The sequence below is a fragment of the Phoenix dactylifera genome, chromosome 9 (genome assembly GCF_009389715.1).
Source record: "Phoenix dactylifera cultivar Barhee BC4 chromosome 9, palm_55x_up_171113_PBpolish2nd_filt_p, whole genome shotgun sequence".
NCBI classification, from domain to species: domain Eukaryota; kingdom Viridiplantae; phylum Streptophyta; class Magnoliopsida; order Arecales; family Arecaceae; genus Phoenix; species Phoenix dactylifera.
This window is the reverse complement of record NC_052400.1, coordinates 10,484,984-10,502,791: the sequence shown is the minus strand read 5'-3', so window position 1 is coordinate 10,502,791 and position 17,808 is coordinate 10,484,984. Positions and strand designations below refer to the sequence as shown.

General features: G+C 40.4%; 2 protein-coding genes across 8 annotated transcripts in view; both read left to right on the top strand.

Moving 5' to 3' along the window:
* The window catches only part of LOC103705692 (mRNA-capping enzyme-like), a 43,542-nt gene extending 41,159 nt beyond the window's left edge, over window positions 1–2,383 (top strand). For all 4 annotated transcript variants that reach the window (XM_008789505.4, XM_008789507.4, XM_008789506.4 and 1 more), the window contains 4 exons: window positions 106–195; window positions 356–440; window positions 1,606–1,736; window positions 1,816–2,383. In XM_008789505.4, coding sequence (XP_008787727.1) covers window positions 106–195; window positions 356–440; window positions 1,606–1,736; window positions 1,816–1,944 — 435 coding nt within the window. In that variant the 3' untranslated portion in view covers window positions 1,945–2,383. The remainder of the gene's footprint in view (window positions 1–105; window positions 196–355; window positions 441–1,605; window positions 1,737–1,815) is intronic.
* A 6,409-nt stretch (window positions 2,384–8,792) lies between these two features.
* LOC103705755 overlaps window positions 8,793–17,808 on the top strand; it is a 32,885-nt gene continuing 23,869 nt past the window's right edge. The window contains exons 1-7 of one of the 4 annotated variants that reach the window (XM_039129992.1): window positions 8,793–9,007; window positions 10,093–10,239; window positions 11,298–11,350; window positions 12,690–12,727; window positions 13,506–13,596; window positions 15,300–15,405; window positions 15,509–15,579. In XM_039129992.1, the coding sequence (XP_038985920.1) occupies window positions 8,984–9,007; window positions 10,093–10,239; window positions 11,298–11,350; window positions 12,690–12,727; window positions 13,506–13,596; window positions 15,300–15,405; window positions 15,509–15,579 (530 nt within the window). In that variant the 5' untranslated portion in view covers window positions 8,793–8,983. The remainder of the gene's footprint in view (window positions 9,008–10,092; window positions 10,240–11,297; window positions 11,351–12,689; window positions 12,728–13,505; window positions 13,597–15,299; window positions 15,406–15,508; window positions 15,580–17,808) is intronic. The other 3 variants (XM_039129993.1, XM_039129990.1, XM_039129991.1) reach the window with 3 other exon arrangements.

Below are 17,808 nucleotides of genomic sequence, written 5' to 3'. Positions count from 1 at the left end.
TCCATGTAGTCTCTAAGAAGCGTGATGCATTTTTAATTTGACGAGCTTCAATATTGACTGTTGTACTAAACACATAATATGATGATTTTTACTTCCTTTTTCTAGGGTTGGGATGATCCTTATGTGCCTCGTACCCATGAAGGTCTTCTAAAGTGGAAATATCCAGAGCTGAACTCAGTGGACTTTCTGTTTGAGGTTTGTTCATGACTTCTTAATCTGCAAAATAATCGATACTATGATTTCTTCTTTGGTTTAAATTTTAAGTTGATGCATACTGTTCTCTGCACTTAAGATTCTAAATTCTTTGTTGGATATAGGTAATAGAGAACTTGCAATATTTGTTTCATGTTTGCAGGTGGCGAGTGAGGGCCGCCAAATACTTTTTCTTTTTGAGAGAGGTAAAAAGAAACTCATGGATGGGGCACAAGTTTTATTTAAAGGTGGGTAATTATTTTGGTGATTCATCCTTCTTCTCTTGTACATCCTTTTCTATGATGTTCGCTGATATCTCTTCCATTCTCTCTCATGTCCAGTTGCCTAATGTTTGTTTAGGTTATTAAACTATGCTGTTAGTGTATCTAATATATTGTTTAATGTTGTGTTACATAGATACTGTTTTGTATTGAATCTGTGGTTCTTATTGATTAATGGAATGCATAATTCTATATGTAGATCAAGAAATATGTAGCGAATAACTCTAGGCTTGCCCCATTCACCTCTATTCACTACCATATTGGGGGCTTATATAGTGGATGATAATTTCTGGAAATAAAATTGATCCTCCAACAGTGAATAAATTTGAAAATATTATGTGTGTGTGTGGAAAACACTGCCCATTGAAAACTGAAATGAATCCTTGCTAGGATCTCATGTTGTCAATGTTGATCGTCAAGTTTGCCTCCACGCTGAAACTTCCAAATCCTCTGAAGTCAGTTTGTAGTTGTTGTGTATTTTGACTGTTGGAAGAACAAGAATTTAACATTTTCATTGCATAGAACTGCTTAAAGTAGCTTTCTTCTGTCTTATCATGGAAAAATCGGGCAACCTAATTCTATGTTATCATCGAAAAATTGAAGGCAACTGGCAATATTCTATTTTTGGGTTATTGAAAATCTTTGTTTAGTGCCAGTGAAGAAATAGAAGTTAGGTCTAGGTACAGGCTACATAGGCATAATCATCTCTTAATCTGTCAGTACCAGGGAGTTCATGGTTTGAGGTGGCACTATTCTATTTTTGGGTTATTGAAAATCTTTGTTTAGTGCCAGTGAAGAAATTGAAAGTTAGGTCTAGGTACAGGCTACATAGGCATAATCGTCTCTTAATCTGTCAGTACCCCATATTCTTCTTTCCATCTACCTTGACCTTGCTGCATCCAGATGGATCCTTAAAAGAGAATCTCCTCCATCAACCTTGGCTGAAGTAGCATAGTGGTTATATTATTTAGGCTCAGAGTTATTGACCATTAATTGACCTTTTGATGTAAGGTTTATGTCGTTGATATTTTCACCATCTTCTGTCTTTTTCATTGTCATTGTCAAATTAACACGAGTATATTATAATTTCTTTGAATTCTCTTCATTGGAAGCTATATCCTTATTTGTGTAGGCGAGGAGGATGTCTCGTCCCATTCAGGAAAGATCATTGAGTGCTCCTGGGATGCGGATGAAGGCTGTTGGGTGTGCATGAGAATCAGAACTGATAAAGCAACACCAAACGATATTAACACTTATCGGAAGGTACTCAATCTGACCTTGCTTTGCCGGACGATTGTCAAGAATGTAGCAGGCTCTTCAAATAATGCTGCTTTCTTCACAGGTGATGCGGAGCATTAATGACAACATCACAGAAGAAGTGCTTCTAGATGAGATTGCAGAGATTGTTCGCCTCCCAATGTATGCTGATAGAATATTACGGGCGCAGCAGTTTCAGCATCGGAGAAGGTGAGAGTGATTCTATGGTGGTTTAGTTCGCTGAGGACACTACAGCCTTCTTATAAAAGTGGTATTCGCCTGTTGCTAGTGTCTGGTTTCCAGTAGTTCATGTGTAATTACTAGTGGTTGCTAGTGTTCCGTGAGCCTTGGATGGTGCTAATTGTTGCTGTCCAGTCTGAATCCTGTACAAGCCTCCGCCCTGTATAAAATTTTAGGCCCCATGTAAATCGGTTAATTATATTTTTTGTTCATGGTTAGTCAAGAACATAGTAGAGCTTCAATAGTCAAGAACATCGAAGAGCTTCAATAAGATATAAAGGGAAAAAGGGAAGATAACCAGCAGGAGCATGGATTCTGTGCACCGTGCTCATCCAGCCTTTGCATTTCTTGACCATTTATTGTTAATACGTGCTGAAATAATTAATAGTAGATGTTTGTATTGGTTTCTTGTTTGTGTGCTTTCTGCCTCATCAATTTATAAATGTTACTTATCTCGTGTTGATCTCCAAGCCGTTTACTACGTAATTAATAGTTGTTTCATAAATTGGCTCTCAGACGAATGAGCTATCCGCAGCTTGTTTTCTGTTCATGTTCAGCGTTATTTGTATGAATAATATTTATATTTATATATTGGTTTTATTAAATAGATGTTATGTTGCTAATACTATATTAGTACAGGGAAGTCTGTAGGCCGTTAGAAATCAATCAAATGGTGGAAGAATTCCACGAACAAAAGGGGAGGGGAGATAATATTGAAAAAGAAAGGGGGCAAAGAAAAAGCAAAGAAAAAAGAAAAAAAATAACTTTGCCGGGAGCCTCTAATCTTGCTACCAGTAGCAAGCTGTGGTCGTTGAAACAAAAAGCTGCCATGATGGAGGGGGTCTGTTTTGTTCCTCTTTCCATATGAATTGCTAGCGGAGCCACTCCTGACGAACTTGCTTATGCTTGCTCAACATTCTTTTGTCATTGAGCTGAGCTATGCTCGGTTATTTCTCCCGCTCATCTCTTTGATCCCGTTGCCTGAGGATTAAAGCGATGGAATTGAAACTCTGAATCATCTTCATCTGTATCAGTTGAGTTTGAGCTGGATATCCCAAGAATTTTATAAACAAGTGCCTTTTTTCTCTTTTTTTTTCGTCTTTTTTCTTTTATCTTTTTGGTGAATGCCCATAGGCGGATAAAGATCGGCTAATCTCTACTTCGACTTTTTTTTTTTGTTTAGAAATCCGTAAGGGTTGTTAGTTACTGAACTGTCTCCGGCTCAGTTGAGTTCAACTTGTTAATTCAATGACGTTGGTTAAAACCCTTCTCTTGTAGAGGGGGAAAAGTCTAATGGCTAGTTTTGCTCCGGCGATTGTGCTAAGAATCGTGCATGAGCGGCAATGATAGAGAAGATCCAGTTACGGAAGAAGGGTGTTAGTGCTGCTGGAGAGGCGCGCCGGGCCTCACCGGCGAGGGGAGAGATTCGAGTGGTCGGCCGAGGTGGCGGGTGGATGACATATCCGAGGCGGATGTGGATAAACTCCAACTTCTCTTCTCGGTGGTCCTCGAGTTGTCGAAGGAGCCGATTGAGGCGTCGTGGAGGGAGTGGGCAGATCTGGTCCAAAGGTTGGGCCGTCGGGTGCCAGCGGATTGGGCAGCGAAAGACCTGGGAGCTAGGGCGAAGACGAAGGCCGAGGTGACAGCGGTGCCGATTCAAAACAAAGGGGGATCGGGATAAGGTGCTCACAGGTGGCCCATGGGTGGTGGCGGGTCAGCTGCTCGCCGTGGAACCATGGAGGCTGGATTTTTGTGCTGGAACCGGACATCGTCAAAACGATGGTGGTCCGGATCCGGTTGCCTTGGCTCCCAGTCGAGTACTGGTTGAGCCAGATGATCCTCCATATTGTGGCGGCGGCGGGTCGATGCCGGGCTGTGAATGGCTTCACTGAGCAACGAAGGGTGATGGGGTTTGTGCGGGCGAGGGTGCCCATTGATGCCACCGCCCCGTTGCTCCTTGGCATCAATATCCGAGGTCAGACAAGGACTTTCTGGCAGCACTTTGTCTATGAGGATGCATCTGGGTTTTGTTACCAGTGTGGCCGTATAGGGCATGAAGTGGGGTTGTGTCAGCATATGACGTCGGCTCTAGAGGAGGAGGAGGGGCAAAGGATACTGATGGTCGTGGAGATGGGTGTAGGTCGTGAGGAGCCGGACTTTAGCTCTGGTGAGGAGATCCGATGACCGATCTTCGATTCGTGGTTGGTGGCCACCCAGATCCGACCACTGCAAGCTGCGAAAGGGCCACCATGACCGAGGAAGACGATCGGGTCCACGCCCGAGTCATTGTCCTTGGGTCTTGTGTGGTGTGTATGCTAGTACTGATTACAGATCGAGTAGACTGCTGTGGAAGGCCACTGGCATTATGTCCTAGGAGGTCCCGACTGTGGTGGCAGGGGATTTCAACTGTATTCTGGGACTGTGTGAGAAACGAGGTGGTAGCGCCTATACTGACAAGGTAGAGAGGAGGGAGTTTCGCGAGTTCTTGGCAAGGAACGGGCTGGTGGACCTCGTCTTATTCAGTTCGCGGTTCACCTGGTGCAATAACTGCGAGGGCCGAGCCAGAATTTGGGAGAGTATCGATAGGCTGGTTGCATCCTCGTGTTGGATTCAGTGCTTCCTGGCATACTAGGTGCGTCATCTAGCCAGGATTGCATTTGACTATTGTCCTCTCCTGATCTCCATAGCAGATTGCGTAAGCCACCGCCCCCCATTCCGTTTCGAGAAGTTGTGGTTGTCGTACCCCCAATCCTCGGACATCGTCCGGGAGGCTTGGGCGATGCCGGTGCGGGGTGACAACATGCAGAGGGTGTCGTGCAGGTTGGAGCTTACGAAGCAGAGCCTCCGAAGGTAGAATCGTGTCGTAGTAGAAGAAGATACATTCAGGAGGTTGAAGGTCGAGGAATCTATTGCTGAGCTTCAGGAGAGGGAGGACCATTTGGGAGGGCTGCCGGAGGCCGACTTGAGTGTCTTGAGGCAGAAGCTCGTCATGCACCATTCCCTTCTAAGACAATAGGAGATGTTTTGGAGGCAGAAGTCGTAGATCCAGTGGATGAAGGAGGGCGACAGAAATACTCGCTTGTTCCACGGGTTAACTATTATTAGGAGGCAGAGGAGTATGATTCGGTCCTTGAGGGATGGAGCTGAGTAGAGGTTGGAGGAGAGCTCGATCCCCCCCAGTGCTAGTGGACTTCTCCAGATCCAGGTGGACAGAGGATGGTGGTTCTGAGGGCGACACCCCGCTCCCGCCGTCGGACACTACGGTAGGGGCGGAGGAGAATGCTGTATTGGTCAGAGCAGTCTTAGAGGCTGAGGTTAGAGGGCGATTTGGGCCCTACGGGAGGACAAAGCCCCTAAACCTGACGGCTTCCACCCTTCTTCTTCCCGAAGGAGGCGGTCCAGTTATTCTTTAGCACGACAGCCATGGCGGACGACTGGAAAGCCACTCTAGTTACCCTAATTTTGAAGCGGCGTGATGCGGCGGAACTTAGCTACTACATGCCTATCAATCTGTGTACCACCCTCTACAAGGTGGTAGCCAATATTCTGGTTGGAAGAATGAAGCCCTACTGCTCGGTCTCATCAGTCAGGAGCAGGAAGCTTTTGTTGGAGGGTGGAGCATCACCGACAACATTATGATTGCTTAGGAGATAATGTGGGATCTGCAGTGAGCTCCGAGGTAGCGTTGCTTCATGGTGGTGAAGCTTGACTTGGGGCGGGCTAATGATAATTCAATGGTGCTTCCTTCGGTGGGCATTGGAGATTTTTGGATTCCATGAAACGTGAATTGCCTGGGTGCTGGGGCCATCCTTCTCGATCCTAGTCAACGGCACGCCGTCACCCTTCTTTCGGTCTTCCATCAGGCTCCGCCAGGGTTATTCCTTGTCCCCGTACTTATTTATCATTTGTGCTGATGTTCTCTTCCGCACTTTGTGGGCTGTGTGTAGGGAGCGGGAGATGGAGGCTTATATTCTAGCCCTCGGGGCCCGTCCAATCTCTCACCTTTTGTTTGTAGATGATTGTTTTCTCTTAGCCAGGGCAAGGATGAGGGATGCTCGAACTCTCAAAGAAATTTTGGATTATTACTGTGATGCTTTAGGTCTGAGGGTTAACTTCCACAAATCCACTATCTGCTTCAGTCCTAGTATGGTGTTGCATGTGCGACAGGACATTAGAGGGCTATTTGGGAGAGGAAACATGAGGGCCCCTGGTGCTACTTGGGAGTTCCTATTTCCAGAAAGAGGTTTCGGGTGTCAGAGTGCCTCAGTATGGTGCAGCGTGTCCAGAAACGGCCAGAGGGCTGGAGGGTGGCCTTGCTGTCTATGATGGGCATAGTGACCCTAGTTAGGATGGTGCTGTGTTTGATGCTAGTCTACCTCATGTCAAACACTGTGGTCCCAAAGACGATGCTGGTGAGGATCAAACAGCTTCTTCGGGATTTCCTCTGAGGGTTCCATGGCGGTGGCCACGGGGTGCACATGGTGGCCTGGGAGTTCGCCGACCCGTGCAGTTGGACTAGGGGTGCAATCCCTCCTGATGAGGTGAGAAACATTGATCGCCCGGCACGCAGCCAGATTTATCTTGGAGCTGCATTGTCTTTGGAGTCAGGTGATGGCAGCCCGGTATGACCTTGCTCGGATGGTTGAGGTTTCGGCCAAGGGCCGATGCTGTGCCCCTATATGGCGAGAGATACGTAGGTATGTGCCTTTGGTTTTGTTCAACTGTAGATGGCTTATCGGAGATAGGTAGAGTGTAGATGCAGTGGAAGACCCCTAGATGGACTCACTCTTAGTTAGGCAGTGGCCAACTATGGTTAGCGTCGAGGTCCTTGGAGGACCACGGGTCTGTGACCTTCTTCGCCCCGAAGGTGCTGATGGGATACTGACCGGATTGCCCAGTTTTTCAGAGATCAGCTTGCGAAGAGGATTCGATCAGTGTCTGTTCCAGGTTGTGCCAGCCCCGACGTGAGTGTGGAGCTTGACTTGCTGTGCTAGAGTCGGGATGGTCGATGTCTATAGTGTCCTTCAGAGTGTGCAGCGCCCGGGGGTGGCGATGCCTGGATCTGATGCTTCAGCCTGCACCCGAGAGGGGTTTTATTCCTTTGGAAGGTCGCCTGTGGTCGGCTCCCGACAAGACTCGTCCTGAGTGGTAGGATTTTGGATATTCACCCTCAATGTCTCCTTGGCACGTGGACGAGTTGGTGGACCGCGCCTTGTTCCAGTATTAGCGTGCGAGGAGGATCGGACCTCGCTAGGATCCCACAGGAGGTGTGGTGTCGTTCATCGTCTTTTTTGCAGATGATCAGACATTAGGCCGTCGCCCCGTGATCCCAACAGGCGGATGTTGTGGCGACCTATATAACTTATCAAATTTGGTTGTCCAGGCATGCCTGGACCTTCGATGAGAGCTGTCCCCTACCGGGGTTTGTGGTTGAGCGGGCTCGGATCTAGGTGGCAGAGGCTACGCAGGCATAGCTGTTGGATGGACCCTTGATAGCTTGGGATACCTAAGGCTTCACTTCTGCTCGTGGAACGTTTCGTATAGTATTTTTTACCCCCCATCCCTGAGTTTTCTTAAGGTCAATTTTGACAGTTGTATGCTGGATGGTAGGAGAAGGGAAGGTGCCGACTTTATTATCAGAGGTCCGAAGTTCAGAGTGATGGCGGCTGGTGGTTCCCGATCTTCGACACCTTGGTTCCAGGGATAGAACTGAGGGCGGTGTGGGCTAGTGTAAATTATGCTCAGTGGGCTCTGCAAGCTAGAGTAGTTCTGCTCGAGGGCGACTCGACGACTGTCATTGGCTGGATCCAGCAGTGCACCGGTGGGGTGGGCAACTACCACCCGTTACTTAGGAACATTCGGGCTATGGTCCGTGGTAGGATGGCCCTATAGGCAAAGCATGTGTATAGAGAGACTAACGTGGCAGCAGATTGGGTGGCTTCATATGTGGCCAACCACTTTGGAGATACACTGTGGGTGAGGGAGAGGGACCTATCTGGTGCACTCCGAGACTTGTTATCTTTTGATTTTTTTGGTTGTATCCGGACCAATTATGCATGATACATCCGTTCTAGCAAAAAAAAAAAAAACCCTTCTCTTTTAAAACAGGATTAGGGATGGTTGATTGAAAATCCAATCTTTGTATAACCCGTTGTCCATGATTATCCAATAGACAGATGCACATGGAAGAGTATATATATATATATATATATATATATATATGTATATGCTAAGCTATCTAATAGTGACTATGCATATCTCATCTACCAAACGAGAACCAAGATTTTAGTAACAATAATAACCCATTTTACAGGACTGTTGATCCATAAATAGCCTTTTTTTAAAGCTTGCAACGAGTGATGAAATTATTCAGCATTAACATAGTGACCATTATAATATCAGTGGTATTATCCAAACCAGAACCCAATAAAATTTACTATTTTTGAGATGGTACAATTTCTTTTGGAGGAAAAAAATTGACAATAACTTATACTTTAAAATGAAATATAAGTTTATTTACACATACTATAAATGTAAATAACAGCTATAATTTTTGTTATGCAGCAACCATGATAATGGGATAACAATCTTACTTAAATAGTTAAATGCTTTTTTTAATGGGTAGAATGGCTCCTTCCTTTCTTTTCTTACATATATATATATATATATATATATATATATATATGTGTATATCAGAAAACAAAATATAATCCAAGGGTAGAGCGCTGTTTTTTTTTTATTTTTTTGGTTTCTCTTATTCCAAACTTTGTGGTGTCCGTGTCCAATATGATTGAGATCGCTGCGACCGCAATTTGTGGCGACCCCGTCCGGCGATGCAATTGGGCGCTGGATGCTATCAGGCGCCCCCATCCAGGCATCCACGGTGGCGTGGGCAAGTGAAAGCGGTCGCAGTATGATGCGACCCATTTCCTCTCCTGGAACCAGACCTCTCGACTTCCCGTGCTCCCGTTATCTCCTTGGCCAACGCCGCGCCTTGCATCCGCCCTCCGGCTATGGATTTCTGCCTGCCCGCAGCGGTAAGCGATCCACCATTCTGCTCTCTCTTTCCCCTTTACCTGCTGCTTTTCTTTTTCACCTCTTTCTTGTGCTGAATTAGTGAAATATTGCTAAACAGCGGAACTGCTCCGAAGAATTTAATTTATTAAAATTTATAGAAGAGGATGCTGATTGAATTACTTTCAGCTTGTGGAAGGAAATGATTCTATTCAAGGGGAATAGCAAAGGCTGTTTCCTTTTACTTGTTCATACGGCTACTAATTTTGTGCGGGTGTCGCAAGATGGTGGCGACCATTCTCAGTTGCAGAACTGATGAAACTGCATCAACGCTTTGGGTTTAACTAGACATCGATAAACTACCCGAGAGTTTGCTTGAAATCATGCTGTCAGGAGAGACTGCTTTTATTGTGTAGTTATCGGGCATGGCCCATTTTTCTCGAAGAAAAGGTGTCAAAGAAGCCAGCAGAATTTATTAAGTTTATGATCAGTGCAGAGAGTTTGTTCCTGACCCTGGGAAGGTCAGGTAGTAGGTAGAGCTGAAGAAGCAATAGGGGGACCAAAGAAAGCCTCTATATTTGCTGTTATGGCTTGAGGGATCCATACGTACCTGTATTGTTCATTGACATTTTTGGCGTTCAGTATGTAAACCAAGTATGAGGTTATGTTGCATATTCCATTAGGTGTAGATGATTACTTTTGAGGACTTGTGAAACCAAACAAGGCATGCACTATCTGTTATTGTAGAATAACTACATCGGGTATGAATTTGATAGTTAAGTTCAATGTTGGTGGTTGATAGATGGGCTTGATAAAATTATTTTTGATGAAAATAAGATCATTTCTAACTGATGTTCTTAGAGAAAGTTTCTCACTGATGGATTAACAACGTCTAGGATCCTCTCAACAGGAGAAAGGTAATACACTTTCAACATTTTAATTTGCTTGCATGCAATTCGTTTTCCCAAGCACACCGACAAACAAATTGATATTTCTTTGAAAGGGTCTACATTTCTTCTCATAACTGAGCAAGCCCACTGACAAACAAATTGATATTTCTTTGAAAGAGTCTACATTTCTTCTCATAACTGAACATTGGAAATTGTAGGCATACGTTCCAGGTTCTGGAAGTAGCATTCGTGTCAGGAGATGTATGTCAAACAAGAAGAATCGTGAAATTTGTGAGACTAAAAATATACTCTGTTTGGCTTCAAAGAGACGTGGTTTTGGGACTGAACCTATGAAGAAAGAAAAGGTAACTTTTTTGCAGTTTGATTATATATAGAAGAAGATATATATATATATATATATATTTGCATGTTTGTGCTTATTCACATTTTAGAAATTGTGCTGCTTAACATTTCGAGAAAATTTATTACCTTATAATACATCTACTTTCATTGATTCTCCTGCACAAAGTGTCTTTTGATCAGGATATAAATAATGAAAATTCTCTAATAGGATAATTTTACGATTCATTTTGTTTAAGAATATCTTATCCCGTTCTAAATATGTTTGAAAAAAAAGTACTATATTGCTTGACCGGGCCTCTGCAATTGTCTTACCTGGAAACTTGCTTCCACCTCGAAGAATCCCTATAAGATACATATCCAGATTCAATACATGTCCTATACTTTGGATACTTATCAAAATCTTTGGTTGTAGCACTTAAAGATTGTTAGAGAGTTGAACTCCTTAAAAAAATAATGAGTTTGAATTACTATAATTACATTTGGAAGTGGGCTTTTGTTATTTTTAGAGATCATGTAGGTACTAAAATAATGTGGCGGAATGCCATCTGTTTTTCTTATATCCTTGCTAATACTGATATTTGGATGAGAAAAGAACTTGACATATAGTTTCTTTTAATGTTATCATCTTAGTTAAAATTGTTTCTTTAATTTTGTTCCATTATCTCCTTTTTTTTCTGCTTGCCACATCATACACTTGGATATGTCCATGTCCATGCAGAACTGCTCTTTAACTCTTCAATGATAAAAGATTAGAATATTTTGTTTTAATATATTGTGCTTCTTTAAGTTATCTAGTCGTTATATCTTCCACATTCCAATGAAAGACACTCTCTCTTCTGCCTAGTTTAACTCAAAATATTTCTAAACGGACCCAAACTGGGATACGACTTAGTTGCCTCTTCTTAGACATTGAGCGAAGATTCTTTTTTAAGTGGCATTACATAATATCCTTAATTTTAAGTTTCAGCTTACAATATTATAGATTATAACCCATCTTTACATTGCATCATATTTCTATATTTATCTTTTTGAGTGTCTTTTATTTGTTTTCTCCCTGTAGAATAATGATACGAAGAAATTGAAGGAGAGCATGCCTTCTTCATCAGAATCAAGGTATACTATGTTTATGCCTTATGTTTATGCATGTTTTATTTTGAACGATTTATTTGCCTATGGTCTCTTTTTGGCATGCTTTTGGTCCCTTTTGGTTTCATCCTTTTATACTGCTTGAAAACTAGTCATTTGCATTTGTTTCTGCTGATTACTTGTTTAGCTCATGAGCTTAAGCAGCAAGTGTTGGAGTAAGTGGAAAAATTATGGAGTCATTAAACCAAACTTTATATAGTCATTCCTTGAAAGTAGGAAATCTGCAGTTAAGTGTACGTGCATACAAACCATGAGTTATCTCCTACATCCTCCAATCCCTTCATGGTAAGTATTGCAGTTCATTTTCACTGTGTATAAGCTAGACTCTTGGATAGATTATTTACATATCTTGTGGAATGAAGTGTTATTTTTTGCACTTGTGCTGCTCAAGTTTTGGCAAGGTATGCACACAAAAATATTATGCATTTTCAACACTTGATATGCATGGAAAATGACGATATGGAACTTTAATAGAATATGTGTAATTGGCATGCTGTGATCAGGTTTGAAGTCTTCTAGCTGAAATAGAAATTAAGTAATCAACATCTGTAGGCCTATGATTCTTGTTGGGTTCTTCTTCTTTTATTTTTTACTCTTGAGATTGGGGAGATGGACTTAGTTTCCCATGATAGATTGAATCTTTGAGGAGCATTTTATTTAGATTACGCTCCTATTTGTGAGTTTGAAGAAAATTTGAAATATTTTGGTGTCTGGTCCCAAGAGAGTCAATACTGGGTAAATGTTGTTCAACCATTTATTTATTAGCAGTTAAGTTATAGTGACTATCTTATTTTTTGTGGAAGTCTCGATCTTTAGGGCACAAATTGCGATAAAAAAATAAAAGTCAAATTTCAACTGTTCTCTATTTTTAGTTCAAAATAAAAAAAAGGAAATGTAGTTTTCTCGGACATTAATATACATACATGCAATGCAAAATCTTGGTACTTTTCCCCAAAGTTTTGAACAATTATTATCAGAACATTGAATATTTTAATTTTATTATATATTTTGAAAAAATCTATGTGTTATGAATTTCCTCAAATTTTAATATTATCCATAAACCTGTTGTTTCAGAAAGTTCAACAACCTTTAACTTTATTAGTAATTAATAAGTTAGTGATTTGTATCTTAAGAATATGAGTTTACACTCGACAAATTTGCGATTCATATTTTTTTCACTGTCAATGGTTGCTGATTTAGTTGTACTTTAGCTTTTCTCTTTGCTAGAACTGTTTTTATTTTTCTTGTTAGCATTCTGATTCTTTTCTCTCAAGTATTCATTGAAAGTTGTGTCTTCTTGATGCAGCAAATCATTTTCTGGAAAGCCTAAATCGAGAATTCAGCGTAAGTTCTTTATGTCTGTTCTAAATACCATGATTTCCTGCCATCTCATTCTGTTGTATTTGATGTTATTGATTTTCTTTTCCTCTCATATAGAAATGCCATCAAACTTTGAATTTAGGGTATCTGCACTACTTTTGGTTCTTATTTTCTACTTTTAAGCATCTCATTATTTGCTCTCATGTATCTATTTCCAGGTGTCAATCTTGAGTTGGGCTCAAGATATTTTTTTGTTTTTTCCTATAAAATTATTTTTCACAGCTCGGATGGGCTGGATGGAACAGATGTTAAATTATCAACTGAAGCTCTTGTTGTTCAGTGTATTATTCAATTTGTGCACAATTGCACATCTTCCTTGACCAGCTCACTAGCAGCCTGGTCATGGAGACCATCTTGCTGGGTTTTACATCTTGTCCTGTCTTGCATGCAAGTATAGCTGCTATAGCTGCTAAAAGAGTGCTGTTCAGTGTGTTTGGTGAGTATTTGCCGTACTTTAGTGGGTTCCATACAAGTTGAGCATTCTCTCAGTCACCTTTCTAGCAACATATGCAAATTCCAATTCTGTAATTTGAAACTAATTTCTCTATGTGCTTAAGTATCTGGGTTTTATTCACTTGCGTGTTCAAGAAAACTATCTCACTTTTGTTGTTTATGAGGTACCAGATCACTATTTAATTGTTCTTTTCTTTGATTTGTTTATTGGTTTATCATATCTGTATTCATTTCTTAATGTTACTCTGGATATGGCTTAGTGTTTCTTAAAAATACTTCTTTCTTGTAGGGGCACCTCAATTAACTAGTGGTATGGATCTAAAATCAAGTGATGCAGTCTTTGATCGGCAATTCTTGGAGAAAGTGGAGACTGTCAGAAGGTAAAAACATTACTTCTCGATTTTGCTTCTGAGTACATATAGATATGCTTAATCAGCATTCTTAGGTTTAAAACATCTTGGTTATATGTTATATTGTGTTTTCTCTACTTACTACTGTTAGTTCTATTAATGTTTCAAACTGGTGATTCTGGATATGAGTTCCTCCATGCTGGAGGTAGTCATTTCAAAACGAAGCTTCTCTGAGGACAAGGATTCAAACATTTGACCATGTTGGACATGTATCACGTCATGCTATGTCGACATTGTGTCGGCACAGAACATGCATGCTTGTATATTTCAGGGTATTGACCTGTACCACTCCAATTTTGTTTTAAATATTTTCCTTTATTTTGGCAGAGCATGTGCAAGCCTCGCCCATGGGCATAGGCGCTGGAACCCTTGTCTTAGAATAACTTTACATGGTTAATTTTGCATTTTATAGATCATTTCATTTATGCGTGATGGGAAGGTAGCAACATTTTATGAGTGCTAAGAACATAAAATGTAGTGATGATGGTACCATGTTTTATGATGTTTGATTGTATCAGGAGAAGAAAGGAAGATAATGCTCCTTGAAAGGTTTGCTTAAATTGAATCATATTCCATGATATTTTTCTTTTTTAAAAAAATTCCCTAGGATCATCCACATGATAAACGTGAATCCAATCGATGGAAAGAAAAGGTTATCCACAAGATTTCACAAGTGCATGTAGTGAATATTTGGTGGAAAATCATCGGATAACTTGTATGGTCATCCAAACACTCTCGAGGATGGTTTGAACATGTGCATCATTGGCTAGAGATGCCATTAGTTAGGAGGGTCTAGAACAAGGTTTAAACTTTATAATCTTGATGCTGGTACCGATAAGGTATGGACCAGTATGATAGATACGGTACCATAATGACACACAGTACACTTGTTGGTGCCAACACAGCAAAAGTGTAGTGTCATACGTTAGAACAGTATGATATCAAAGTGTGTACTGGTATAGATATTAGGTACCTTGCTAGTATGACATATTACGGAATGTCCAACATGGACTAGTCCAGTACATATTCCAATCCATGGTCCAGATACTTGTGAAGAACTAGAAGAGGATCGGGTGTCCAAGGAGTTGGACTAGATTAGTGGTACATTTGACATTGAACTAGAACCAGAAGTAGGATCCATATAGCAATATAGAAATCTGCAAACTGATGTAATCAATGCCATGTTGGCAACTGCTACTTTTTACTCGAGTAATAGGCAAGAGTGGAGGGGAAAACTTTTCTTAGTTCATGCAGTTGCAACAAATTAGTGATTGTGTTTTCTGCCACCTGTCCATGGTTTTTTAAGTACTTTAATATAGACTATGTTTTTGCTTCTTGAACATTATGTGTGAGTTTTTACCAAAAAAACATTCTGTGTGAGAGAAATATGTGGCTTATTTGTTAGAATGCTCTTTATTATATGATTATAAGGTTTTGGCTAATGAAAGAGTTGCTGGAAAAAACCTATACTATCTATGGCACTTATTCTTCTAAAACAAAACATGAATCTCGATTTGAAGTTTTTTGATATGCAGTCTTGCTCCTGTACATTTTTATTTCTTTTTATTAACCTCTACAGGCTGAATCATGACAAGTTTTTACTTCATGAAAATATCCTACGTATTCATCACTCCTTGAATTACACATATCATGGCTTTTTAAAATATACTCAGGTCTGCACTTGAGCAGAAAAAAGCTGAGGAGGACAAACTTAATCAAGCAATAGATTATGATGCACCTATTGAATCAGAACAGAATACAATTGGTCTTGGTACCAAGGTAAAGGGCATCTTCTCAATGTTTTTCATTTTTCTAATTGAAAAATCATCAGTATATAGGCTACAGGCCAGCTACATCATCTGATTGGACTTTGAATGCATAGTTGGGAGTTGGAGCAGCTGTTCTGGTTTTTGGTTTGGTTTTTGCTTTCGGGGACTTTCTTCCATATGGAAGGTAATGAAATTCATATACCATTTCATGATGTCATTCTTTCCCAAAGAACATTAATTTCTATAATACAGTAACTGAGACACACCAAATTTGTTTTGGACTCACGCTATGCTTTTAAATGGTCATCTTTTGTCTGGCATATAGCCATTAGTAAGGAGCCTGCCTAAGAAAACGAAAAATCATACTTTATCCTTTTGAGTATAGTTTTCTCATTTATTTGTGGAGTTGCTCCTCTTCTTAAAAAGAAAAATGGGAGCAATACAGTAATGATCATAAAATTAGAGTCTATTAGTAGAAGTTGAAATCTATTGCAGAGTGACAATTTCCAAACCTCCAGAATTCTGCATTCTCCAAGTCATACAAAAAATGACTTGGTTGCTCATGCTGTCTCTTGCAATATTCATCAAAGGATGGACCACATCAGTGACTCGATAAGTTTTTTTCATCAATGTCATAGTTTCTACTTTCTATTGTTGCTAACATGCTTTGTTTGGCCACGCTATGCAACAACTTGACTACAGATCATTATCTCAGTTGTAAGATCTGAACTTCTGTTGATCACCAATGTCTTTCCATTGCTTACAGTACTTTGTCGTTGGTTATATTATTATATGTCTTTAAGCAGTCTGAACTTGCCCTTTGGGCTCAACACCTTTGCCACGTTTACCGCTAACCTCATAACTTTTGAACTCTTACACCATAATTACCTGGTTGCAGCCTGCTTCATGTTAAATTTCTCATGAATTATGTATATGCGGTCCAAGCTGATTGGTATTTTTTTATGTTTATATCAAACTGGGACATCTGTAAAATGCAACTATGCCCGCCCTAACTTGATAATATATTGAGAAAATGAGAAGGATATTTGGCAAGGTTGGATGACCGAACTTACCTGTCTGGCCATCTCCCTTCTTTCTTTCAACCATTTCTTCTTCTGTTCTTTATTATACTTTCTGTCTACCATTCTTTCTTATCCTTTCAATACAACAATATCGAGATTTCATTTGTTAATTGTATAATAAGCAAGCTACAGCGGGCCCCTAAAGTCAGTGATCTTGGAGATTGGATATTGTTACACTTATTTAGTCAAAAACCATTATGGTATCAGGGATGATGTTGCTGAAGGTCGTGGACTTAAATCCCTCTAAAATAAATTATTTATTAGGCAGGTTGCCATCTTGACTAATCTCACATCTTGACTCATTTATCCTCCACATGCATGGTTCATGTGTTGCATTGAGGGTGTCCTCGGGGGAGGGGGGATTAAGTCTGATATATATTGTTGATCTATTCCCAAACAGCTTAAACTTTTGGGATCAAGCAGTTCATTGATATATCATGCTGGGTCCTGAAAGTTGTTAAAAACGGGTCAACAATGTATGCAAGGTTTAACACGTATGATTTCTGTGGAGGCATATGGTAGTTACTTGCAGAGGCATGCCGTTGTTATTAGCATTGTAGCAGATTCATGTTTATCTTTAGTCGCTTTATTTTCTTTCAAGTTGACCCCCAAAACTTAGCTATTAGAGAACGGATCACCAATGTATATCATATTTATTAAACCTGGACTGGACTGGCCAGTTGGACCAGAAAATCAGTGAATCTGCCCCCGATATGGTCAGCTTTTGCAATCTGACAGGAAATGCATTTGACCCTGTAAAACCGGTTTGAATTGGACTGTTTTCAGAAAAATTGGTAATCTGTGTGGGTGGAGAAGCAGGTTGGTGAGTGGAATGAATTTAGGAAAATAATTTGAGGATAATGCTTGAAGACAGATTTGACCCCAACTTTCTACATGACCATGAACTCAAACCAGCAGGGTACACTTCATGATTGTTCAGTTATGACTTATGATGATTCATTATACTTTATATCTATGCCACTAGAAAGAGTTGTTTCAATTAGATTGTGATATTCTTTTAATAGCCAATTCTCCCATCAAAAAAAGTTTATCAATTCCTTTTCTTTGGTTGAAAATCAAAAAATAAGTATAGTTCATTTTATTCTTTTGGATATTTCAAAACTTTATTATTTAAAAGAATTAGAAGTATGAATCCCACATATTTTCCTACGTATGGTGTTCCTTATAAAAAAATAGATGATTCATAGATACTTTCTATTTTTGCTAAACTAAAATATAGTGTAGACTTTAGATCCATGCGATTTAAAGAGTAATATATAAAGCAGAAAAATTATCAATATTTATGGATATTTTTCTTATACTATAAATAC